Source organism: Ochotona curzoniae, unplaced genomic scaffold (genome assembly GCF_017591425.1).
Source record: "Ochotona curzoniae isolate NIBS_2020 unplaced genomic scaffold, NIBS_Ocur_1.0 contig_2754, whole genome shotgun sequence".
Lineage (NCBI taxonomy): Eukaryota > Metazoa > Chordata > Mammalia > Lagomorpha > Ochotonidae > Ochotona > Ochotona curzoniae.
In genome coordinates, this window is record NW_024465582.1 from 6,412,079 (window position 1) to 6,437,213 (window position 25,135).

Genomic DNA, 25,135 nt, shown 5'->3' on the forward strand with positions numbered 1-25,135 from the left:
GGGTCTTTGCCACTCAGGTAGGAGACCAGCCTGGGGTTCCTGGCTCCTGGTTTCAGCATGGCCCAGGTCGAGCTATTAAGGGACATTTTGAAAGTGAACCTACAGATGGAAGGTGTATCTCTATGTCTTGCAAATACGTAAATATCTTTGGAAAAGTGAGAATGAAGCACTTGCTCCCTGGGTCAGCTCAACCTGGTTTTCATGATGTGGTTTCAACACCACTCCTGCTTCTGCGTCCACGATGCAGGCTGGTACTGCATTCGTGCAAACTCGGGTCCCGCGCTCCGGGCTGGGGCGGCCCTGAGGCGCCGAGCCTCACACCGCAGCTGCGGCGAAAGGCAGCCGGCCGGGGCGGGCGGGTCAGAACTTTCACCTGGGGAAGGCCGGGGTGGGGCGTCAGCGCCCTTCACACCGAAGGCCGGCCCTCCGCCGCCAGGTGCCGCCCGTGGCCTCCATCCACCGCCGTCCGCGCAGTCCGGCGATGGGGCATGCGCAGTCGCCGTCCCGCGGGACCTTTTTCCCGACCCGGGCCGCTCGGCTCTCCTCCGCGCACGCGCCGCGTCGCGGGCTTCCCCGCCCCCTCGGGACGGTTCAAAGGCCGCGGGGCGGGGCGCCGTGACGCGTGCGGAAGCGTCCTGCGGGCCCTCCGAGGCCGTCGGGGCAGCCGGACGGCGACGGGCACTGCGAGCTCCGGGACTGCGGGGGCCTGGGCTCGGCGGGCCGCATGAGTCGGGACGGCATGCCGCAGCCCGGCGCGTGGCCGGGCGCTAGCTGCGCCGAGAGCGCGGCGCGGGAGGGCGGGAAGGCGGCGGCGCGGTGCCCGGCCGAGCAGTGAGTGTGCGGGACCGGGGGCGGCGGGCGCGGGCCCGGTCCGGGGCTGGGCTTCGGCTCGGTGCCCGGCTCGCCGAGGAGGGACCGTGGGAGGAGACTGTGCGCCCCGTGCCGAGTGCCCCCCTCTCTGCTGGCCGTCGGTGTGTCTCCAGACCCCGGCGGAGCCTGCCGGACTAACGGGGGCTCGTCGCCGCCTCCCTTCCCGCCTGGCTCCTTCCCCTTCTCCGGCCCGGCGCGGGGGACGGCGGAGCGGCCAGGGACCCCGAGCCCCGGTCCCGGCCCGGCCTTGTGCGGTGAAGGGGGGCGCAGGTGAACCGGCGAGGAGGAACGGGCGCGCCCCAGTGCCTGTGGGATTCTAGAATTCAGTTCACGACCCGTTTGACAGCGGAGCTTCGTGGACTGGGAAGTTAAACTGTAAAACGTGTTTAAATGCATCCTAAAACTTAGCGCCCGCCCCCTTGGTTTTCCCGTAAAGGAGTCTTGTGTAGCTCTGGCGTTTGGATAACGCGTTTGCGTGCTGCTCTGTAGCCGGCTTTGGCGTTACTCACTGAAGGGGTGACAGCCTCCGCGCCCGCCCCGCCCCCGGAGATTTGGGTGGATTTTGGTGTGGGGTGTTTCACGTTCCTGCCACGCAGAGCCAGGGCAGGTCACCTAAGGAGTGACGCTGGCCAGGTGGAGCCCAGGGAGACCTGAGGAGGTGGTGTGTTTCTTAACGGCCAGCGTCCCCTGAGCTCCAGCTTAGAGTTGGCGGATCTTCTGTAGCAGAAAGCATCTGGCTTTTGCATGAAGCAGCCTGGTTTTTGAGTAGTGGCACCTGATTGATCTTGTTCGTTTGAACGCCCGGAAGCAGCCCAGGTGTGAGCTGCCTGGACCCGGCGTGCTGTCCACGCACCTCTTGGCTCGGGAGAAGGTGAAGTGGGGCTGCTGCGTAGCTTCCTTTGCCTTCCCTGGCGGGGACCGCCCCCACCTGCTGTGCCCCAGTGAGAGGAACCCTCCGGCCAGAAGCACGAGTTAGGGGCCAGTGCTGTGTGTGTCCCCGGGGAGGTGCCCTGCATGGCGGTGGCCACTCACCTACAGCGGAGCAGGTGGTTCCGGGCTAGCACCTGAGGAGAGCCTGGCGGAAGAGATGCCCGGCTCTAAAGAAGGGAGAGGGGTCACTGTGGGAAGGGTCTCCAGTCCTCTGCAGCTGAGGTGCTTTCTTTGTTTTTGCGTTCAGCACTTTGGAGAACTGAGACTTATTAGCGGATAACCTAAAAGTAACGTTAATGAGAGACTTCTCCCGATACTTAGGACAAGGAATGCAGTTCAGAGAGTTTGTCATGTAACAAACCCCATTTCTGTCTGAGAGCAATATTTCTTAGTAGTTAACATCGGTAAAACTCCACAATAGGAGAATTGAAGTAAATCCTATGTCTAAAGTATATATAGCATTCTTAAGGTGATTTTTAAAGATTATCCAATATAATTTAGCTTATTTGGATACATTTTTACTAATAGTTGTAATAAGATTTTCCAGTACTTTTCCGTGGTAAGTTTCAATATGAATATATATTGCATTAAATAGAATTCTGGGAAGGGGGAGTGAAAAAAATTCAGTGAGAAAAAGGAATGTCAAATTCCATCCAGTTTGTGTTGAAAAGTGCCTTTTTAAGATCCTATTTGGGCCGCCCTGAGTCCCCTGCTGACGTGGGGAGGAAGGGAGTGCTGGATCTAGGTTCCCCGGGGCTGCAGGGGTTCCCTCCTTCCTGGGACCGCTTGGGCCAGGGCGCGGGCGTCGCTGGTGAGAGCAAGCTTGAGGGCTGTCCTCCCTGCGTGCTCCTTCCCTGTCTGCTGAGTCTTAGATGGGCCGCGGAAGGGGAGAAGCATGCTCAGATGTCAGCGTTGCACGTCGGGTCTTCAATGGGGGCATCCTGGCCCACTTCCTTCTTCCTGAATCAGCAGAAAGTATGAGTTCCGGGGCTGTTTGTGATGTTTTCTCACGGTTAGAGAAACAATATTGCATGTATCATATAGACATTGCTTAGTTTGCGATGTAGTAATATGGTGTATGCATGTCAGTTCCTACAGCGTGATAATATGCTCCCTTTAGATTTTTCTTTTTTTTTTTGTGCGGGGGAGGAGCGGATAGGTCCCTGGAACCAAGGTCTTTCTACCCAGTTTTAATTGAGTAGTGTTTGCAGCTAGAAGCATGAAACAAAAAAAAAAAAAAAAAAAAAAAAACTGAATATTTTGTGATATCCTAGGGTCTTTTTTCCCCCTCAGCAGGCAATACTTATGAATACAAACCATAACTTTTGCAGCTGAATTAGCAGTTTGGGATGGGATTCTGAAATACTCAGGTGTCTAATGTAGCAGAATCGGCTGTTCTGATTCCTCTGCCATTTCACCAGGGAGAGACGTGGGAAAACAAGTGGCGTGGAGAAGCCACTTGCTAACCTCGCTGTGGTCTCCCCTCCCCGCCCCTTCAGTCAGCTCGTTTGACAGCCAGGCACACTTGAAGGATAAGTCCAAAGACAGCTTGGCCCCAGTCCGGACACATCTCCCATCAGACAGATTGGTTACCTTTCTGGAGCTTTCTTGTTCTGTCTCCTGCGTATCCCGCCCCCAGCGCTGGGCTCTTGTCTGTGCCTTGTCCTCTTGGGGGACTGAGGTGGTCCTGGGAAGTGCTCGTGGCCAGGCCAGGAATGTGTAGGGATGGAGAGGAGAGGCGACCCGCTGGCCGTGATGGCTTTGCCTGGAGATGCACAGTTTGTGCCTGGGGTCTCTGGGCTGGCTGTGTGTAGGGAGGGACTGTCTAAACCACTCTGATATTGAAAGCAAACCTTATGTGTGTTTATGTTTTTTGGCAGGGTTCTGGTAAGAGCTCTGCATTCTTCAGTGGGCCAGAAACAGCAAAAATGTACTAAACTGCTACTTGTGGGTTTTGCTAGGTCTACTTCCGTATTGCATGTTTTCTGCCCTGTGCCTCCTTCAGAAGCTTCTGGGCATGGGTAAGGGATGAGGTGTGTCCATGGGGGAAACGGAAGCATCTCCTGCCTTGATCCTGACCTTGATAAGTGCTGGCCTCAGGGTCCAGAGTTTGGGTGTGGTAAGACTCAGGCCTTCAGGCTTGAGGGTGACTGCCTATTCCCCAACTGTCTCTGGCAGGGAGTCACTGGGGAAAGAGGAGTGGACTGCTGGCTGGGGTGCAGGTACTTTCCTGCATTTCATGTGTTCACCCTCCTCTGTGGCTGCTGAGCAATGGGGGAGATCGTTGAGGTGAGGGGGTCTCTGCCCTTGCTGTGTTGTGGTGGTGTCCCTAGCACTACCTGGGCCCTTGGTCTCCTAGGATGGGCCAGGCAGGCGTGACTGGAGCTCCAGTGTAGAGGGCTGGATGCTGAGTTGGAGAACTGGGTGCAGAATGATTCAGTGACATCTTGTTAACTTTCAAGATGAGAGTTAACCCCTGCCCCCCTCAGATTTACCTGAATGAACAGTCAGAAATTAGCCTAACCAAAAAGTCTTACACTGCACTAAATTCAGTTTTCAACATAACTTGCTATGAGGAATAGCATAATCTTATTTTGATATAGGACATTGTAAAAATAAATTTTTGAAGGTGGTGTGCAGGTCTTTGAACGCAGTAAGTTGGTCATGTCTCAGTATGCAGGGTCATAGAGTTTGCTCAATTGGGTGTATTGCCTTAATTTGAAGATGATGCGGTTGCATATCTTGCTTAAGCGAAACCAGATAAACACTATGGAATGGGAACTTGAAACTACACACTGAAAAACAGTGTCCTGGGGCCAAACTAAGGCTTCTCTAACTAGGAACTGATTAGCATTTGGGTGTTAAAGTTTAACTAAACAGTGTAATTAAGAGGAAATGAAGTTATTCAAGACTCCACTTCTCTTTAGCACTGTTTAGCTGTGTTCTAGAAGATCTCTTGCTGTGGACACCTCCCGCCCCAGCTCGCCTGTCCCCTCTCTGCACTGTGCCCTCCGCCCTGTCCAGCACCGCCGAGGGGCTGGGTCTGCACTGTCCCCTCTGTCTACACTGTCCCCTCCGCCCTGTCCAGCGCCCCCGAGGGGCTGGGTCTGCACTGTCACACAGTGGTGGCGTTACCCTGGTACATCCCTTTTCCTTAGTGGCTTCTGTGTCTTCCCATTACAAAAGTTCAGAGAATTTATCCCTATTTCTTATAGCCAGCTTTAAGGATAATTTATTAATATTCTCAGCCTAGTAGTAAAATTGAAAGCCAAAGTTTATTGAGTGAAGCGCTTTTTTCCTTCTCTACTTGATTATAGCAATAGCAGGACACTTTAAAAAATGCTTGGAAAAATGAAATTTAAAAAGTATGAGTTTATTTTGGTGCCTAAAAGTGTTTTGGTGAATTTTTTTTTATAAGACATAAAAAATGTGGATTGTGGAAAAACCGTTCATAGATTACAAAAATCTTTTGCACCAAACTGTGCTTGAAGTTCCATTTTCCATGAAGTCCTTTCATATGGAATGGTGGCTGTCACTCACCTGTTACCGCTCTTCCTCTCTGGCTGATGGAGCTTGCTTCACTGCGCAGCTTAACTGCTCTCTGAGTGGGGCGGGTTTGGGGTCATATCCGTGAGCTGTGTGGCCGTGAAAGTTAGCACACTGTTCTTCAGTGGGGTTTTGGTGCAGTTGAGTTGTGATTCAGCTGGTTTGATTCTGGGCTGCTTCCCCGCTTCTGCTTGGCTGCGTTGCTGTACCCCCAATCACTGCTGTTTATTTCTGATAGTCTTTCTGCTTCTGGGTTCGCTTGGTGTTTCATTCTGTTTTCTCCTGTTTGTTGCTTCTTGCTCCCATCCTGTTGACCTGTGTGATCTGTGTACCTCTCCTGATCATTTTTCAGTTTCCTCAGCCTTGGTGTCGTGATTACCCTTTGGTTATTGGATCAAGAAGAGTATGCAAGTGGAGCCAAAAGGGTATGAAGGCTAGCCACTGCTTGAAGCCCCTTTCAAAAAACTGGAAGGGAGAGGAGGGAGAGAAAAAGGAAACCCAGAAAGCAATGAGTGCATTTGCACCCCGGGGTGCCTGCAGGTTTCCAAGGTCTACTGTGAGATCCTGGTTGCTGGGTGTGGGGCTTGGGTGACCTGATCAATCCCAGCCTGCCCCAAGGTGCAGGTGTCAATAACCAGTGTATTTGTATGCTGTTAGAAAGAAGAACCTACAGACCAACTATGCAGATCAGAGTTCTTGGCCTGTGGTGCTCTGAAGAAGAGAAAATTGAAGCCAAGATTGGGGAAGTGGCTCGTCCAAGGGGGTATTTTGAGAGTGACTTGCTCAATGACTTCCATGGATTAGAATGTGTGCTTTGATGAGGTAGGAAGCGTCCCCGAAGAGGACATCTGTTAGCAGAAGATTGATCCTATTTGGTCACTTTTTATTTTGAGTCTTTGGCGTTTCATTATAGCGAATCAAGTTTGTCTGCTTTTAATTCTGGCATGTTTCCATGGGTGACGTCACGCCTTGTGCTTGAGATCTTCGTGGAGTCAGAGCCATGGAAAGTACCTTCTCCCTATCTCCACAGCGTTAACACGATCTCCTGTGAGTGCGCATACACTCGGTCTTGCTCTCATGCAGGTGTTTGAGTATACGGGTACACTTCAAAGAGTTAATGGAGGCGGCGTTAGATCATTGGCTTTAGTGCAGGAGCGTTGTGAAGTCGTTAAGTTTTTCCTAATGTGCTTTTCCTGAACCTTTAAGACCTGTTGCATGAATACACTTCAAAATATTTTTGCACCAACATAAATTTTGCTTTAAAAATTTTAAACATTTTAGAGGCAGAGACAACTCCTATTTTGTGGTTCAGCTCTCCAGTGGCCTGCAGCTGCTGGGCCTGGGAGGTGAATCTGCCTGGGAGGTGAGTCTGGCTCTCCCGTGGTGACATGGCCATTTGCTACACCTGCTGCCCACCCGGGGTGTGCATTACCAGAATGTTCTAACCAGAGCAGAGCCAGCGTGCAGCCACCTCAGGAGCAGCTTAGCTGCTGGGCAAGCACTGGCCCCAGCTTACCTGCTATTGCCATTTTGTGTGAGCCATTTCAACTATCCTCTATTTTAAAAGGGCAAAAGGAATAAGAAAGATCCCTGGGAATTTTTTTTTTTTTATTAACATTTGGCACCACTTTGTACAGAATGAGGATTAATAGTTTTTGAGTGCTAACTACTTTACATGTGTCTATTTCCAACAGTAGTCCTTTGCGATGAGTGCTTACTGTGTTTTTAAAATAGGTTATTAAATTGATACACCAAGACACATCATGCCCCTGATAATGACTGTCTGTAGTTCCCAAGGAGGATAATGTGGGGAGGCCCTGATGACAGCCCCGCTGCTGCATTTCCACTGTGACCCCCGCAACCTGCCGTAGGCTCCCCTGCGCTTGCGTGGGATGTGTTGAGGCAGGGGACAGCCCGAGAGTCGTTCAAGACAAGGCAGTGCCTGAATCAAAGCACAGGATGATCTGATCAGGTGTTTGAGCAGACGAAGTAGGTGTGCAGGGGAGTGACTGAGTCCAGGATGGAGAGCTGGTGGGGCCAGAGTTGACCTTGAGTCCCCTTGGCTTTAGGAACCATTGAAGGATTCAGAGGAAGCAGGCTGGATACCCCACTGACTTCTCTGAGCCCTTCCTCTGCAACTTGGCTATACCATGTGCTAAGAGCTGAGGGTGCTAAGCGAAGTGGGTGGGAATATCTCAGTCACTTAATTCCTATTTTTTAAAAATCTGGCGCCGGCAAGAGGAGCTGTTCCTTTGTGTCTGGAGCCTTGAGTCTTAGTGTGGGTGTGGGGGGCCGGATTTCTCCTTGAGGGAGCCGGTCTGCTTGCTTGCAGCTTGGCGTGTGCTGGGTCCTCTGAAGGACTTGGGGCTCCCCGTGCCTGAGCCACTCTGGGATTTTGCTGGCTTGCCTGGTGTGCTGTTGGTAATTACCCTGCAGTGTTTATAATTTTGTTTGCTTTCCATTTGGACTTTTGTAACCAAGCTTGAGCAATTGCTTTCTTTCATTGTCATTTTGGGGTGAATTTTGAGAGGAAAAGAGGCATACTCAAACCAGGACTCCAGTTCTTCCTCTTTGCCTTACTCTTAATGGGATTTCCTTTCATTTCTAGTGCATATTAGGCTCTTAATAGTTGACTGACGAAACTGGGAACGATTTCAGGAACTGTCAGACTTCCAGAAGTGGCAAGTCAATAGTAAAAACAGGGTATGTGGTACAGTGGCAGTGCGTGCCAGAATGCGGTGGGCTGATAGACTGGGGGGGCTCAGGGAGCAGGATGGACCTTGAGGTTTTAGCTTGGGGATGCTGTGTCCTTGGTTTTAGAGCACCTGTTGTCAGATTGACTTATGACAAAGGCTGGCAGTTGGCTTACTTTGCAATATCAGTATTTTTGTTTGCACTCTGATCTTGAACATTGATAATCATTTTGGAAGCTTCACTGATAAGATGTGTGCTAACTCTAGATACCTGGAGCCAGGTAGCAGGCCCACAAATGTATATTGTCTCTTTAAAGCAGAACTTTCTGAACTGGAAGGGAGTGCGTGAGAGAAACTGCATTCAATATACACGACCCATGTTGTGTCAGGTGGTCATCATGTGGTGTGAAAAGGGTTAAACTGTCTTACACATTTTGTGGGCAGTTGCATATTGTGATGTGACAGAAAATGTCAGTGTAATGAGTGTTTGAAAATGTCTGCTTTGGTGTGATTTCAGCGAGGAGGACATGTACCGTGCCGCAGATGAAATAGAAAAGGAGAGAGAATTGCTTATACATGAAAAAGGGGCATCAGGTATGTTTGGAACTGTTTTATTTATAGAGTTCTTACGTTTATAGTAGAAAATGCAGTTAAATTGTTACATCTGTTTTCATAAAATACCAACGTACACTTCCTAGGGAATATTTTCACATGTATTTCTCATGCACGTTGATGATTTGCTTACGTGTGTTTAGTGAAGATGGTTTCCTGAGCTTTGTGGGTTTTGATGTGGGTATCCTTCATTCTTCACATTCACATTTCTGCACCATGAGGACTGTTGAATCTCTTAAAAATCGCCCTCTGTTGTTCCTTGGTTCTCCTGTAATCTTAAAGGAAGAGTTCAGATTTGGAGTGCATTTTTCACTTCAGATCAAGATGCCTAACAGCTGGTTTGGATGTCATGGTGTGCAGATGGCCAAGTGAACCTGCTGGACCACCAAGAAAGGATGAGCACAGGAGGCCTCGCCCCTATCCTTGTCAACTGTGATGTCACGTCCAGGCTTCTCCCTGCAGCCGGGTCCCACTGCTGTTGAGGCGTGACTTGTGGCCATATCTCTATGGACCTCAAGGCCAGGGAGCGCCGGCTGCTCTGGAGCCGTGTCCTTCCTCCTGGCATGCCTCCTGTACAGGCCAGTGGGGATCCTCCAGTTGGGGTATACCATCGATGTCATTTTCTGTCATTCTCAGTGCTGCGTATGTTCTGCCAGCTGTTTTCTGAGACTTGAATTCTTCTTTCATAATCAACAGAAGTATTACCATGGCTGTCATCAGAATTAACTGGTACGCAGTGGTGCTTTTAGTGGTCCTGCTGAGTCTTCTGGAGGAGATGCTGCACCTTTCCCTGTGTCTGGGCCTCCTGTGCTTGGGCCATGCTCTTTCAGGCTGCTTGAAAACCTCAGCGGATGTCCCAGGACTCCTGCCATGGCTACTTGACATTTTCATAAGGAGAAAGTGTGGAGTCAGCTGGTGGTTTTCTTTTTGTTTGTTTGTTTTGTTTTACTGCCGAGGGACTTTTTCTCACTCTGCGCCAAGCCCAGGGATCAGCGCACTGTGGCTCCTCAGCCCTGTTGACCTGCTTCCTTTCATTGGATTGTGTTAACTTACATAGTGCCTATGCATGGTGAACTTGAACGATTCTGACAACCTGTGGCTCGAAGGCCACTTTCCCATCTGCCCTCTCACAGAAGCGTCTGGGTTCTTTGTGCCAGTGTACTCTTTGCCCAACAGGCCAGCTTCCGAGGGGCTTTCTGCCCACCTTCCGAGGATCGGATGTGTCTCTGTTATCTGTGTTAGGAGCCAACATCTGGATCATTTCCGCTCCTGGTTCCTTCTGGCTTTCAGTTTTTCTTGTTTGGGGAATGTTCTTTGATCTTGATAGTTTGCAGTGACAGGGACTGTCCTGGGCTGCTTGAGGTCAGGCAGTGCCTTGTCCTGAGCCTGTAGCTCTTGGCCGGATCCGAGGGTGGGGCCTGTTGCAGCTGTTGTTGCCCTTTGAACTCCAGTGGATGGGGGGTTTGATGTGCTGTGCAGGGGTCTTCCCAGCCCTCACTGCCCTGCGGAGATGTCTGCTTCAGCACCTGGCCGGGACCCAGGCTCGGCCTCTCGGAGGCCCTGGGCTCCCCAGCCCACTTCTGTGGTCGTGGGCCTATCGTGCCCACAGAAGGTCAGGGTTTGTTTGGCATGTGTAAGTGCTCCGGGAGAGAGGAGCGGGGACTTTCCTTCTGGAGAGTCCTTCCCGAGTGGAAGTGTGCTCTCCAGGCAGTCCCTTCACACTGCCTGCTGGGCACATGGGGCCAGTGTGTGTTGGCTGTGTTGATCTGTGAGTCTTCCGGCTTTGGGGAACGGAGTGGAAAGGACATCCCTCTGAGGAGCAGTGAGGAGATGTCCTGGGACTTGAGAGGAAGTTGCTGTGCTGATTGGCCGTGGGCCACTGGTGTACGCACCTCCTGCCTTGATCTTCCGGGGCAACTGTGTCTTATCTGGATGTGTGGTATTTTCCCTTTTATTTAAAAGTTGATTTTTTTAAATAAAAAGATTGAGCATGAGATTTTTAAAAAGCAGGTCCTGTGGTTTACGTAAAGAACAATTGGATTTTTATAGACTCTAGGAAGTGTTTGTGGCCTCCTCTCTTTGAGCAGCTTCTTGCCGCTGATCCGCGTGCCTGTCATCTTTCCTTCTCTGTGGTCTCGGAGCTCCTTCAGGACACAGTCCCTTCTCCACGTGCCAGAGCCCCACTCAATGCCTGACACCACCTGCACACTCAGTGAATATTTGTTGAGTAGAACAATTGTGTTTAATGTGCAACTTCCACAGGAGTAAATGTATTATAAGGCACTTCTGTATTTATATCTTAAAATCATTGCTGACATCTGTGTCTTCAGTAATTTAAAGAAGTCCGGATGGGCGTGAAGGCCTGCCTCATCATCTTCCTGAAACATACACCCTAACAGGCATGTCCATGCAAGCACATCTAGCACCAAGTGAAACCCCAAGCTTGCACTTTACACAAGAAAATCTAAAAGTTATTTTTAAAAATTCTAACATTCATTTGGCATTGAACTGCATTTTTAGTCTTAGGGATGCGTTGTTGGAGCCAGATGGATCAAAAAATTGGAGAACTGTTTCTAGTTTATTATTGACAATCTGGAATATTTTGGAATTGGGGCAGGATATAAATTCTGACCATTTAATGTAATTTTTTGTTGTGACAGGTTTTATTTTCTTTGTGTAATTATGTAAAAGTATAGATTGAGAGGTATTTGCTCATAGTTCAGACTTTTGCATTCTTTTTTGTTTGTTTTAAGGTTTATTTGAAGGGCAACTTTATAGAGAGGGAGAGACATAGAGGTCTTCAGTCACTGGTTTACTCCCCAAATGTCTGCAGAAGGCTGGAGTTGCTTCTGGGTTCCCCATGTGGGTGGCAGGACCCAGGCACTTGGGTCCTCTGCTGCTGCTTTCCCAGACATCCAGCAGGGAACTGGATTGGAAGTGAAGTAACCGGGATACTGGCATTGCTGCTTCTGATTTTATTTGGTGTGCCATAGTGTCAGCCCCAGGCTTTGTCCACCTTTATTAAGGTTAGATAAATATTCACCGGCTCTTGTAAGTGCAGCTCCCGGTGCTGAGGACACAGATAAGAAACAAACCTGCCCTCAGGGGAGCTCACCTGGGAAAAGGAGGGATGCTGAGTGCTGCTCAGCACTAGGAGAGAGAGAGAGAGAGAGAGTGAGTGAGTTTAGGGTACAGAGCCACTAGGCAGCCCTGCAGCAGAGGCCTGTGTGCAGGGAGGGGGCGGCCCTGCTGGGTGTGCGGGGGGGCTGAGGGCAGGAGCAGGCAGTACAGGCAGTGGTAGGCAGTGAGGCAGAAGGGGCAGGCACAGTCCCAGGCCTGCAGGTAGTAAGAACGCGGATGTAATGCCAAGTGCAGCGGAGAGCCCCTGGCGCGCTCCAGGCCCAGAGTGATGGCTGTCTCTTTTAGGTGGAGCTCCCTTGCTGGCTTCCGTGGGAGGGATGCAGGGAGAGCCCATGTGGTTGTCTGCTGGGGAGGTGCTGTTCTAATCCAGGAGGCCGTGTGCAATCTGGATCATTTGAAATAAGGTGAGACAGTGAAGAGTCAAGAGTGACCTGTGAGTGGAACAGTATTGTTAACTGGTTGTGCTTTGTTGATAATTTTGTTTTTGTTTTGTTAACAGAACCCAGATTAAGTGTGGCTCCTGAAATGGATATCATGGACTATTGCAAAAAAGAATGGCGGGGACATACGCAGAAAGCGACGTGTATGAGAAAGGTATAACATAAAGGCGTACATACAGTTCTCCAGGTCCTTCAAGTGTCTGTCGTCAGTTGTGAAATATGCCACTTTGTATTTTTAGACATTGCTTACAACTACTAGCAGCCTGTGTCAATACTGGTGCTCTAATTTTAGAGATGAGGAAACAGACCCTGAAGATAAGGTACTTCTTTAGAGTCACAATATTAATATAGAATCAGCATCAGTTATTTGGTATTTTTTTGTGTGTGAATCCATAAATAACTGTGCTGTTCATCGTTGGACCAGCCACTAGTCATCCTTTTGTGGTCATTTGAGAAAGCTTTCCTGGTCTGGTGGTGTGGACCCTCAGGGGTGGTGCTGCTTAATTCCCTCCCTCTGCCCTCCTGGCCACCCAGGTTTGGGTACGTGTTCTCCAGTGCCGGGGCGTAGAGCCCTCTGGTGTGCCAGGGCCCAGGGGTCTCACATTGGCTCCGTCACTTCGCCTGTACCCAGGAGCTGTGGCCTCCCAGTCCCTTGTGTGGGTGGCCAGGAGACGTTGGGACCTCCCGTGACGTGGCGTCACTGTGTGGGCCCATAGAGTGCTCGGCTCAGATGCTGCGGTCTGCTGGGCCTGCTCTCTGGCAGTAGATGCTCTGGGCTCTTCCTGCTAATAGCTGTGCCATGTGGAATTGCTACTGTTGGTTTTTAAGCTACAAAAATGGCGGTTTCTATCTAAAATGTTCACTGTTTCGTTACATCTGGGTTGTATCTTTCACTCTTCTTTCTTTTTTGGATTATTTATATTATAAATTTGAAAGCAAAAAAAATTTTGATAGAAAAAATTGCTGGAGTTTTTCTTATTTAGGATTTTAAATTCTCAAATACTTGGATTTTTTTTCTTTCAACTTTTAAATGTAGAGAGAAGCCGGGCGCCTGCTCCCAGTCACCCATGCAGGAGCAGGATCCTGAGGCTCTGGGCCGTCCTCGTGCTCCCCCAGGCCCACTCCAGGTGCTCTTGAGCTGACCTAACCCAGATGCAGTTGTCTGAGAGCGAGTGTGGACCCCGTCCTTTGTAGGGCTGGCATGTTGACTCTGGTCGCGGCCTTTGGTAGAGTACGCAGGCACCTGGCGCTCAGTTCCTGCAGAGGTGAACAGTGCTTGTGAGGCTGTCTGCTTAATGTGCTATCGACGCCTCGTAAGCTTTGGACTTGCGGCCCTGCGGCCAGCTAATGAGCCAGAAAGCTGGATGGTTAAACTGTATCACCTCATCCTCCGCAGAAATTCGTTGTCACTTACAGCTTAATGACCTCAGTCTCTTCAAAGAGTCTCTTCTAGTAACTGATGTTTTAAAGATTATGGTTGAATATGTCAGAGTTATCCAGTCATTCCTTTTTGGTGAAAATAACTCCTTTGTGAGTTTTAGTTCCATGAAGAGGCCAGTTCTGCTGATGGTGTAAGGAGGTCTCAGCATCTGGCAGGAGTGTAGCACACGCCTGGGACAGCAGTCCTCTTCTGCGGGGTCCTTATTCACCTGGTTTTCTGTTTTTGTTTTGAATACTCTTTAGGTGTGCTTCAATTTGAACTCAATGTTAGATGGGTTGATTCATCTTTGGAATAGCATGAGTGAGTGATGGATTGCCATTATGAGCGTTTCTTGTATGTTTAGGGTCCATGGACAGGAAGAGGCTGCTGGATGGATCCTTACTTGTTGTGGTGGTTATACTACTGTGTAAGCAATCATCGCCTAAACTTCTATTGGAAAGAAGTACATGCTTTTTACTTTTTAAAAAAGTGTGTGTATGTGAGAGCCCTTCCTTCTGCTTGTTCTCTCCCCACATGGTCACAGTGACGAGGGCTGGGCCAGCCTGGAGTCATCTCTCCCACCTGCTGACAGAGGCCCAAACACTTGAGGCATCTTCTGTTGTTTTTCCCAGACCCTAAGCAAGGAGCTGGGTTAGAAGTGTAGAGCAGGGACTTGAATTGACATCCACACGGGTGCTGACTTCACAAGTCGCTGCTTTACCCGCTGTGCCACAACACTGACCACAGAGAGAGGTGCTTTCATATTCACTGAGGGTGTTATCCTGTGACGTGAACCTTGCGCATCATTAATTAATACTTAGACAGGATGAGGTGGTGTGTGTTAGGCCCACTGCATGAAAAAATTACTGTTTTGTACAACACAGAAAGTATGTTTTAGGAGCACATGACAGGGCTGAATGGACTGGGGGCTTGTCCATCACACATGCCTGTAGACCAAGTCACCACAATTGAATGGTGTCCCTTTTAGGGTGTACCTCAAACTGGTCCATTTGAATGGCTATTTCTGAATGACTAGATGTATCACTGGGCATTTTCCTTGTTTTATTTCTAGATTGCACGATTGATGCCTCAGTCTACTTTTTAAAAAGATTTATTTATTTTTATTGAAAAATAAACAAAGAGGAGGAGTGACAGAAAGGAAGATCTGTCCATTGATTCATTCCCCAAGTGGCAACAATGGCCAGAGTTAAGCTGCTTCTGGGTCTCCCACATGGGTACAGGGTCCCAAGTCCCTGTGCCATCCTTAACCGCTTTCCTAGGCCAGAAGCAGGGAGCTGGGAGAGAAGCAGTGCCGCTGGGATTAAAACTGGCACCCATATGGGATTCCGGCATGTGCAAGGTAAGGACTTTAGCCGCTAGGCTCTCATGCCGGACCCTTCAGTCTACTTAAAAAAAAAAGTCTGACAGGAGTGGGTGCTGCACTAGGTGAAGGTGCCTGCGTGCTCTCTCAGTGCTGGTCTTGGTTCCTGCCAGCATGATTCCTGGGAGGCAGTGGCAGTAGCTTGAGGGAGGCCTGGATGGTGCTCCCAGCCAGTGGGGCCCTGCTGTGGCTGTTCGGGGGTCTCTGGGGAGGAAACCAGTGGATGGGAGAAGTGCAGAGCTCTGCCCTCGTTTGCTTCTCCGTGGTTACCCAGACATCTTACATCCTGCAGACTTTTTTATAGATACCCTTGAAAACATAATTTTTATTTTTAAAGATAAAAGTTAAAACATCTGTTTTTCCTGTCTATTTAAAAATTTAGTATTAGTTTAAACAGATGAAACACTTCAAGGCTCCAGGACTTTGGAGACTCCAGGTTTTATGCGTTAAAATTCTAGTTCTTTAAAATTTGCTATGATCTTGTGTGTCAGGTGAATAAGTACTTGGACTGTACAATACTAAATTTAACTTCGTTTACTTCAGAACAGGGGAAATAGTTCAGCCCGTCTTGCTTCCGTCTTTCCAGCAATCTGGGGCCACCCTGTCCTAGAAAGAATGGTCCCTGCTGTCTGCCACAAACATTTCATTCTTTGGTACTTTTTCCCAGGGCTACGAGGAGGTTTCTCAGAAATTCACCTCCATCCGGAGAGTCCGTGGAGATAACTACTGCGCTCTGAGGGCCACGCTGTTCCAGGCAATGAGCCAGCTGGTGGAGCTGCCCCGCTGGCTGCAGGACCCCGAGCTCACACTGGTACGCTGCTGCGCAGGTTGGGGTCCACACGGCCTCAACTCGTGTTTGTGAGAGGACTGCCCCTTTGTGCCAGCATGGGGGGATGATGCACATGGGAAAATGACCAGAAGTGACAGTGTGTCTTCAAGGACAGGATGATGAAACTAACTTGAAAAATTCAGCTGTATTAACACATACTGAGCTTTTGTAGAAAGCACTTAAGAACAGTTCGGCTTCAGTTCTGATGCTTGCTGTGGGCTGTTTTACTATTTGAGAATTGAATCGTAGCATTTTACATACTTTTGGTTCTAGCTGCAATCCATAGAACTGTTACACACTGACCAGCAAGAGAGGATTGATGGCATGTGGAGTCTTCCTGGAGAGGCGAGGGCCAGGGATTGTGTCCAGGCCCAGTCCTCTGCTTTTGCATATATACCACATGGTAGAGATGGACAAGAAAGTCACGTGTTCTTGTACGGACATAGATAATGTCACTTGCCAGGTTGGCTGAAGCACATTCTGAAGGATGTGGGTGGGCAGGAGTGATGGCTTAGAACAGACAGTGTGACACGAGCTGGAAGGAAATCTCAAGTCCTGCAGTGGGCCTTGTGGTACACTGGGTGGGACACAGGCATCCCCTAGAGGTGTCAGTTCATGTCGTGGCCATTCCACTTCGGATCCAGCTCCCTGCTAACGAAGATGTGGAAGATGGTCGGAGTCCTAGGTGAAGCTCCTGCCTTCCACCTCACCCAGCCCTGGCGGGTTTGGCCATTTGAGTGAATCACTGGATGGGAAATCTCTCTACCCTTCTCTCTGTAACTTTACCTTTCAAACAAATATTTTTTAAAAAGAGAAAAAGAAAGAATTTAAAATTATTTGCTCCGAACAAACCCAGGAATGCTAGCTGTAGAAGAGCTGCCTAGCAGCAGTCTCTAAAGGGGGGAAGAAGTTGGAGTCTAATTGCTTGCAAGCAGCTGTGAGCGTTGAAGTGTTAGTGAAGACCTGCTGTGTTTAAAAGGCAAACTTGCTGGAGTCACCTAATGACTGCCCACCTGCAGCTGGGCCCGCTGGTACCAGAGGCAGATGGCTGCGGGGCTGGTTTCTTTCTGGGGGCGGTGAAAGGAGCTGGGCTGTTTGGCCAGAATAGAGACTTGGAGGAAAGTTGTTGCTGGTTAAGCTAGTTAGACATCTGTTAGCGCATAAAGGGCCACCTGGCGGCACAGGATAAAGCCATGAGTGGCAGGTGAAGGTTTGTGCCTGTCCCACGACCACTTATCAAGCAGTGCAGATCACCTGTATACACCGTCAGCTGAGTGTCATGGGAAGAAGCTTTCTCTTGGAAGCAAAGATGTATGTCCTCTCCACAGTTTTCAGTGTTACCGTGCTGCTCTGAGAGGAGACATCACTCGGCGAGACAGTTTGCAGCACTGTTGCTCAGCGGCCAAGGCGCACCTGTGAAAGGCTGCTAGCGAAAGTGGCAGTGAAGGCTCTGACACCACAGCGTAGGTCATAGGTGGGACATAAATTCTGTGAGAATTTTGGGCTGTTTTCTTTGAGACCTTAACTTTAAGGGGCTATTTAGATATCTGGATTTACTTGATGTTGAATTTGACTTTGCATTATTTATAGGAAATGCAGATATGTATATATGTTGTTCGTTAAGCATACACAATTCACACTGAAGACAGTGAGACTGCCTCCTCTTGGGATTGTATTAAAAGCGGCTGGAGCTCAGTGGTTGTGCTGGGTCTTAGGGTCAGCTCAGTCAGTGCTGTATGTGGGACTGAGGGACCTGTCAGGTGGTTTTCCTGACCTAATTTGGGTGATGTGAAAATAGAACTGAAATGCTCTAGTGTCTGCCTTTCTGATTTCTTCCCTTTTCCATGGGCCATTGCGTTTGTGTCTTAGGAGCACAGACTAGTTGGTCAGAGTGCTGTTTCTCATTGAACAGTTACTGCATGGCAGGAGGCCTGCGTCACGGAGAACACTGAACCTGTCCGGAGTTAGGATTTACCTTTCCCGTTAGCACTGAGGGTCTGCTTGATGTTAGCTGAAGAGGTGACTTTGTTCTTTGCTCGGTCTTTTGATGCTCCAGCTCCTAGCAGTGTAGCAGTGTGAACGTTTGACAGTTTGTTGTGCTGTTTGGCTTCGGTGCCATGACAGGTGACCGGTTGACCATCAGCTTTGTAGTGTTGAAGTGCCAGTGGAGGAAGCAGAGGGTTCGCAGTGAGTCTGTGCTTAACTAGATGGTCATTCAAATTTTCTTACTAAACGCAGAATTGGAAGGAGAGGGAGAGGAAGGTTTTCCATCTGTTGATTTACTCCCCAGATGACCACACTAGTCCGGGCTAGGCCAGGTCAAAGCCAGGAGCAGGGAGCCCATTGCTCTCCCACGTGGTCGGCACGGCCAAGGTATTTGGTTCATGTCCACTACCTCCTCAGGTGCATCGGCAGGAAGCTGGATCAGAAGTGGAGGAGCTGGGATTCAAGCTGGTACTTGGATAGGGGATGTGGGCATGAGAATTGGCAGCTTAACTCGCTATATCCCAACTCCAGTCCTTCACTGTTTTTAACTTCGTTGCAGTTGTCCCTTGGGCTCTCTGTAGACGCCTTGCTATTCCTGTCTTACTCAGAGAACCCTCCTCCAGCGATTGCCTTACAAAGTCCCCTCTGACAAGGGACCTTCAAGTGAGCAAGTGTGTGTTGCAGTGTGCACTGCCAGACGTCAGCGTGGAACTTTGACCTGGAACTTTTTCCATCTGCAGCTAGTTGCTCTTTGGTGTTTTGCCATCTTCGTCCTAACATGTCATCTTGTGTGAGGGCACTGACAGGAAGCAGGAGGGCTAGTCAGAGATGCTGGACGTGGTCCTGTCCGCTGGCCTGTCCTCGCTCTCTGCCTTTCTGTGGCTTACGGCGCTCCAGCCTCTCCCCTCACCTGTCATCCTGCCTTGGTTTCGGGTGTTGTTTCTGTTCCTGTACAGGTTCCAGTCTCTGTGCTGGATGTTAAGATAGAGTACTGAGAAGGCTTTGACCCTCTGGCTTGCTCCTAGATGACCATGATGGCTACCTTTGGCCTGGGCTGAAGCTGGGGGCCAGGCACAGAAGCCAGGCCTCTGAGGGGGTGCACGAGCTGAGCTTAGACAGGCCCTGTGCTACCTCCAGGATCTATTAGTGCAAGTGGAGTCTGGTGCTGGGCCCAGGTGCTCCAGTGTGACACATGGACTTGATAGCAGTGGTTTTTGTTTTAAGATTTTAAAATTTTTATTGGAAAGTCAGATACACAGAGAAGAGGTGAGACAGAGAGGAAGATCTTCCATCCATTGCTTTACATACCAAGTGACTACAATGGCTGGAGCTGCACCGATCTGAAGCCAGGAGCCCAGAGCCTCTTCTGGATCTCTCATGCAGGTGCAGGGTCCCAAGGCTTTGGGCTGTCCTTGACTGCTTTTCCAGGCCACAGGCAAGGAGCTGGATGGGAAGTGGGCTGGCTGGGATTAGAACCAGTGTCCATATGGGATCCTATCACTTGTAAGGTGAGGACTTTAACTGCTAGGGTACCATGCCAGGCCCCAGCAGTCAAAGTGCCTGCTCCTGGCCTCACCTCAGTTCTTGGGAGCTGACCTGTGGAGCAGGGATCTAATACTTTGTGCGTTCCCCAGAGTGTCTCTGTGCCCACGGCCTCTGACGGTGTAGGCAGCATGAGATGGCGGGCCCAAGCCTTCTGAGTGAGTGAGGCCATGACCTGCTTTTCTGATGTCAGCAGTTACAGGCGGGTGCTAGAAAACAGGTTGTTTTAGTTGAGTCACAAAGGAAACGATACTTAAGCTAGTTACTGTATTCCTAAATGTTTGCAACCATTGCTTCTTAAATTTCCTTTATCCTAACAGAAGTCCAGTGCCTGAATTTAGTTGACAAGAGTGGCCATTCACATGCATTCTGACGCCCTGGAAGCATTTAGAGTCCTGCTCATTTGGGGGGATGAGTGTTGTTTCCTGATGGTTGTTCTTACGCCTGCTTCTGAGGCGTTTCTCCTGGTTCTCCCTGTCTGCCAGAAGCAAGCAGCCCTGAGCTCAGTCATGAACCCCAGCAGTGGTTGGCATGAGCAGGGCCAGCAAGTGGACGTGCATTGCTTCCTGCTGTGCAGTCAGAGCTGTGGGAGAGCCTGGGTCGCTGAGCTGGCTGAGCCTGTGTTTGAGATACTGTGTGTGTCATGCGGTGCTTGGCCTGCCTCCTGGGCTTCCCTCTTCCTCCTCTCCAGGCCTACTTCTGCATAGCTGTCTTCTGTTCCCTTGTGCTTTTGTGCCCAGTTGTAATGCCAGCTGGCCGCCACCGGGGGGCATGCTGGGTTCTGGTGATAATCAGAGAGTGCAGTAAGAGTCTTGCAGCAGAGCTGCCCACATGTTGCCAAAACATAGGTGCTGCGGGCACAGAGCTGAGCTGGTGCAGCTGTCCTGACAAGAGGCAGAGACCCAACCTCCCCCTGACTGGTGTGGGTCCCCTCACTCAGTGGGAGCGCTGAAGAGAAAGTTCTATCCCTACTGTGGTTCTGTTTTTGTGGAGATGAAACCACCTGAATTTCACAGGATTGCTATAGATTATGAAGGTGCAACCAGACTGACCATATGTGAAAGGGTCTTTTGAGACTTAGTTTCCAAATAGCTTCATTGGAAGCTATGTTATAACTGTTAGGTTCAAGTTCTCCCTACCATGCTCAGTTAATTATTCTTTAATGATCATTTCACTTGGAGGTGAATTTCCTTGCTGAATGTAATGGCAATGAAGTGACATGCCTATAATTGCATGATTTTCCTCTGGAAACACCCAGGACTGTTGGACAGTCTTAACCTGAGTGCTGTCATCCATCAGCTATGTTTCAGCTTGCCTTTCACACTCCAGATAATCCTAATCATTAGAGGGACAGCAGGCGATGGGCAGGGAAGGGAACCAGGAGCCTAGAGTTCAGCTGGGTGAAGCAGGCAGAGCTTGGTCCTATAGTGTAGTTCAGCTGTAATTCTGTAAAGTTTTACTGTATTTATTAGGCAACTAACTTGGACCAAAAAACAGAGTATATGTTAGTATTCTTTGACAAAGTCCTTTTGTGTAGTTACACCTCACTCAGAATTGTCTTCGATGCCTGGAAGCACACTAGGAAGGGCGTGGGCTGGGGGCCAGCGAGCCCGTAGCTGGCGGGTGGCGTGTGTGAAGGTGGGGACACTGCCCTAGCCTTTCCTGAGTTGTGTGGGACCTCCTTGGCTGTGGTTGGCTTTCTGCAGGCTAGCCTGTGCCTGTGGGAACCACAAGCCCTGTTCCCCTCTGGCAGCCCATTGCAGAGTAGCCCTTCTTAGTTCTAGATTTGGGACCTCCATCCTGAACCCACATGCCAGATTTGCAGCAATTTATTCTGGGAACCAAATCGGGCTTTATCTGCTTCCTATTTGCAGCTTGGTTTGTGTGACATGGATTTCTTACAATGTTAACACCTCTTTGTCTGTTTCTTGATGTCCTAGTTACCAGAAAAACTCATAAGTAAATACAGCTGGATCAAGCAGTGGAAACTTGGACTGCAGTTTGATGGGAACAGCGAGGACCTGGCTGGCAGAATCACAGCGTCTCTCGCTTTGCTGAGGAAGAAGGTGCGGACCCGGGGCTCCCTGTCCAAGGAGGGTGAGGCTGCTGCCACTGGCGGCCTCAGCATCCACTTCTGTCTTGACACAACTCGTTGTCAAGTGCTTTGGGTTCATTTTTAGACGAAATAATTTTAAATGGACATAAGCTGTTCTGGTGAGGTCTTGGATGGAGAAGTATTAGTATTTTTTTTTTTTTTTTAAAGATTTATTTTTATTATTTTTTCATTGGAAAGGCAGATATACAGAGAGGAGAGACAGAGAGGAAGATCTTCCATCCGATGATTCACTCCCCAAGTGAGCGCAACGGGCCGATGCTATGGTGATCCGAAGCCAGGAGCCTCTTCCGGGTCTCCCACGTGGGTGCAGGGTCCCAAAGCCTTGGGCCGTCCTCGACTGCTTTCCCAGGCCACAAGCAGGGAGCTGGAAGGGAAGCGGGGCTGCCGGGATTAGAACCGGCGCCCATATGGGATCCCGGGCGTGCAAGGCGAGGACCTTAACCACTGCGCCACCGCGCCGGGCCCAGTATTAGTATTTTGTACTCTGAGTTGAGGCTGTGAAGTATTTTATCAGCCAGTGAAATGTTTAGCCTTGCTAAATGTAGCCTTTTTCCAAGTCATAAGCTTCAGGAATAAAAGTGCATTCAAAAATTTTATTTTTCTTTGTCTTATTTGAAAGGCAGAGAAACAAACAGCCAGTTCTTGTACCTGCTGGTTCATCCCTCAGATGACTGCAGTAGCCAGGGCTGGTTCATGTCGAAGCCAAGCTCCCAGCGCTCCAGATGCAGTCAGTAGGAATACTGGTACATGAGCTATCACTTGCTGCCCACCCCCAGGGTGCGCATTAGCACAGAGCTGGAGCCAGGAGTGCAGTAGCCAGGAATTGAATCAGGGCACTCTGCTGCAGACGAGGGGCGTCCCAAGCTGTGACTTAATAACTATGCAAATGTCCACCCCAATGTTTCTTCAGATTAGTATTATGAGTGCCACTAATTTGCTAAATTCTCAAAACATTTTCTTAAAATTTAAAACTGTTAGATGGGCTTATTTTCTTTCCTGATGATTTTCCAATGAGAAGATTCAGTAACTTGTGTTCTGAAAGCTGTTGTATGAGTCTCCTTGACAGATTTGCAGGGAGAACTTGATGTGTACATTCCTCTCAATTTGATGTTGACATTCTACCTTTCTGTGGCTTTCCACTTTTGCTTTGGATCAGATGTCTTCCTTTTACGCTGGTCTACACTGACCTCTGGCTTCCTTGCTCTGAGCAGCCTGGCACCCTCTTTAGTGAGGAACCCCACGTTGAGGGCCTGTCCATGGTTCCAGGCTTCGTCAGTGCAAGAGGGAGGTGTGCAAGGAAGGCCCTTCCCAGCATGTGCTCCCTCCAGGTGCTGGACTGCTCTGGGGTGTGCTCCATGTCGGGGTGTGCCCTATGTAGCTCCTCTGGAACCTTAGACTTTGTGAAAGACTGTCCTTTGCAGCCAGTGCCTGTCATGTAACAGGCACGTGGACAAGGATGAACTGGGGTCCCTGACATCCTGGAACCTAGTTTCTACTTAAAAAGCTAAGAAATGGTTACTGTGAAGTACACTGTAAAAGTCCAGTAGTTAAGAAGAAAAATTGTCTTCCATTATGAAGAAATGGAGGAGAGAGAGAAGGAAGGAAAATTCTGTTTCCATTCAGATTAAGTAACTTTTGAGTGGAACATGGCACTTGAGACCTGGAGGCTCAGGTGTAGACAGTGCAAGCTGGCAAGGGGTTGAAGGAGAGCCCTTCAGCTTTGCCCCAGGTCATGGCTTCCTTGCCATCTTTTTGGAGGCCTATGGAATTGTCACTTTTGCACTACTAGGCATCTCTACCACAAATAGACTCTCATTTTTTGGGGAAAAAAATAGCGTAAGTGATGCCGGTTCACAATTACATTAAAATTATTATTTTTAAGTAGATTTGTTCATTTGAAAGAGTTGAAATCTTCCATTCCCTGGGTTTACTGCTCAAATGGCTGCAACAACCTGGGCCCATGCACTCAGCCCGTCTTCCACTGCTTTCCTGGAAGTGGACAAGCCAGGATTCAAACAAGTGCCCGGATGGCATGCTGGTCTGCAGCTTAACTTGCAGGCCTCAAAATTAGTTTTTGATATTCTGAGCCAGGATTAATAATAGTTGTTTTATGCCAGGCTCCCCTAAAAGTTGTTTTACTCACACGACTACAAGTGTTGCTGCTCTCATCCCCATCTTACGGTTGAGGAAGCTACGGCCGAGCTGCATGTGAGCTGCCTGAGCCTTGGGGAGCCCCTGTGCTCCGTGGTGAGGCCCAAGGCCGTCTAACCTGCCTATGTCTGTAGTCTTGCTCTTGACAGCCAGCTGTCTGCTGGGAAGATAGAGCGTATTCCAGATTTTAGCCCAAATGTTGGACAGAGTTCTCTTAACTCATTGCCATTAGAATTTACTCCTGAATTTAAAACCTGCTGTTTTAAGAGGCTTAGTGTGTTGGTTGTTCACAAGGGTTGGTGTTAGTGCTAGCACCTCTGGTTCTAGTCCACTGTGGCTTAGAACACGTCTGTTTTACAGGGTTTCCTCACTGAGAGGATTTTATGTCAGCTGCAGGCCTGACACACATCGACTTCATTCTTAAATCAGGAGTCATAGTTTCCTGAATAGAATTGTTCTTTTGATGCTTACTGTGTATTTTTAAAAGGTTAGAGGGGGAAAACTTGGTAGACTGACAGGAGACACATCATCTGCCATCATTGTCTTCTGCGGTGGAGGTGTGGCTTTGTGTGAGTGGAAGCTGCTCTGATAAGCCCTTGAAAAGTGGGTCAGGTGCATTCCTCCTGGCCCTGTATACACCCTCACACAGGCCTCACATCATGACGAGCATCTCTGATCGTTGGCGTCTGCCTTGCCTGGAAACCCTGGCAGTTGACATTTCCATTGCATAGCCTCAGTGCTTTGCCTTATTGCTCTGTACTTCTGTGTCACAGTAGTTGGGGGGAAAAGCTGAGTGAGGAGTTCCTGGGATCTGAAAAGTACCATTGTTTGAGCTGGAAACTTGGATGCTGTGAGCATTGTGACCCTTGGTCGCCTACTTTCTTTTCAGCCTTATTTATTTGAAGGCAAAGCAACAGAGATCTTCTGTTCTCTCGTTCACTCCTTAAAAGGCAGCAACATCCAGGTCCAGAGTAGGCTGGAGCCAAGAGCCAAGAACTCCATCCATGTCTCCCACATGGTGACAGGGGCCCAAGTACTGGGGCCATCTTTGCTGCTTTCCCTGGTGTATTTGCAGGGAGCGGTAATACGATGCTGGTGCTGACCTGCTCTGCTGCACACCAGTACCTGGGAGCCTCCTTTTGAAAATAATTGTGGGGCCCAGCGCGATGGCGTAGTGGTTAAGGTCCTCGCCTTGCACGCCCAGGATCCCATATGGGTGCCGGTTCTTATCCCGGCAGCCCCGCTTCCCTTCCAGCTCCCTGCCTGTGGCCCGGGAAAGCAGTCGAGGACGGCCCAAAGCTTTGGGGCCCTGCACCCACGTGGGAGACCCGGAAGAGGCTCCTGGCTTCGGATCACCATAGCATCGGCCGTTGCGCTCACTTGGGGAGTGAATCATCGGACGGAAGATCTTCCTCTCTGTCTCTCCTCTCTGTATATCTGCCTTTCTAATAAAAATAAAAATAAATCTTAAAAAAAAA

At 49.5% G+C, this 25,135-nt stretch overlaps 1 protein-coding gene across 2 annotated transcripts in view; it reads left to right on the top strand.

The window, feature by feature from the left end:
• The first annotated feature begins 708 nt into the window (after nt 1–708).
• OTULIN (OTU deubiquitinase with linear linkage specificity) overlaps nt 709–25,135 on the top strand; it is a 38,224-nt gene continuing 13,797 nt past the window's right edge. Inside the window, exons 1-5 of one of the 2 annotated variants that reach the window (XM_040977422.1) lie at nt 709–831; nt 8,557–8,633; nt 12,292–12,386; nt 15,701–15,844; nt 21,331–21,456. In XM_040977422.1, coding sequence (XP_040833356.1) covers nt 725–831; nt 8,557–8,633; nt 12,292–12,386; nt 15,701–15,844; nt 21,331–21,456 — 549 coding nt within the window. In that variant the 5' untranslated portion in view covers nt 709–724. The remainder of the gene's footprint in view (nt 832–8,556; nt 8,634–12,291; nt 12,387–15,700; nt 15,845–21,330; nt 21,457–25,135) is intronic. The other variant, XM_040977423.1, reaches the window with a different exon arrangement.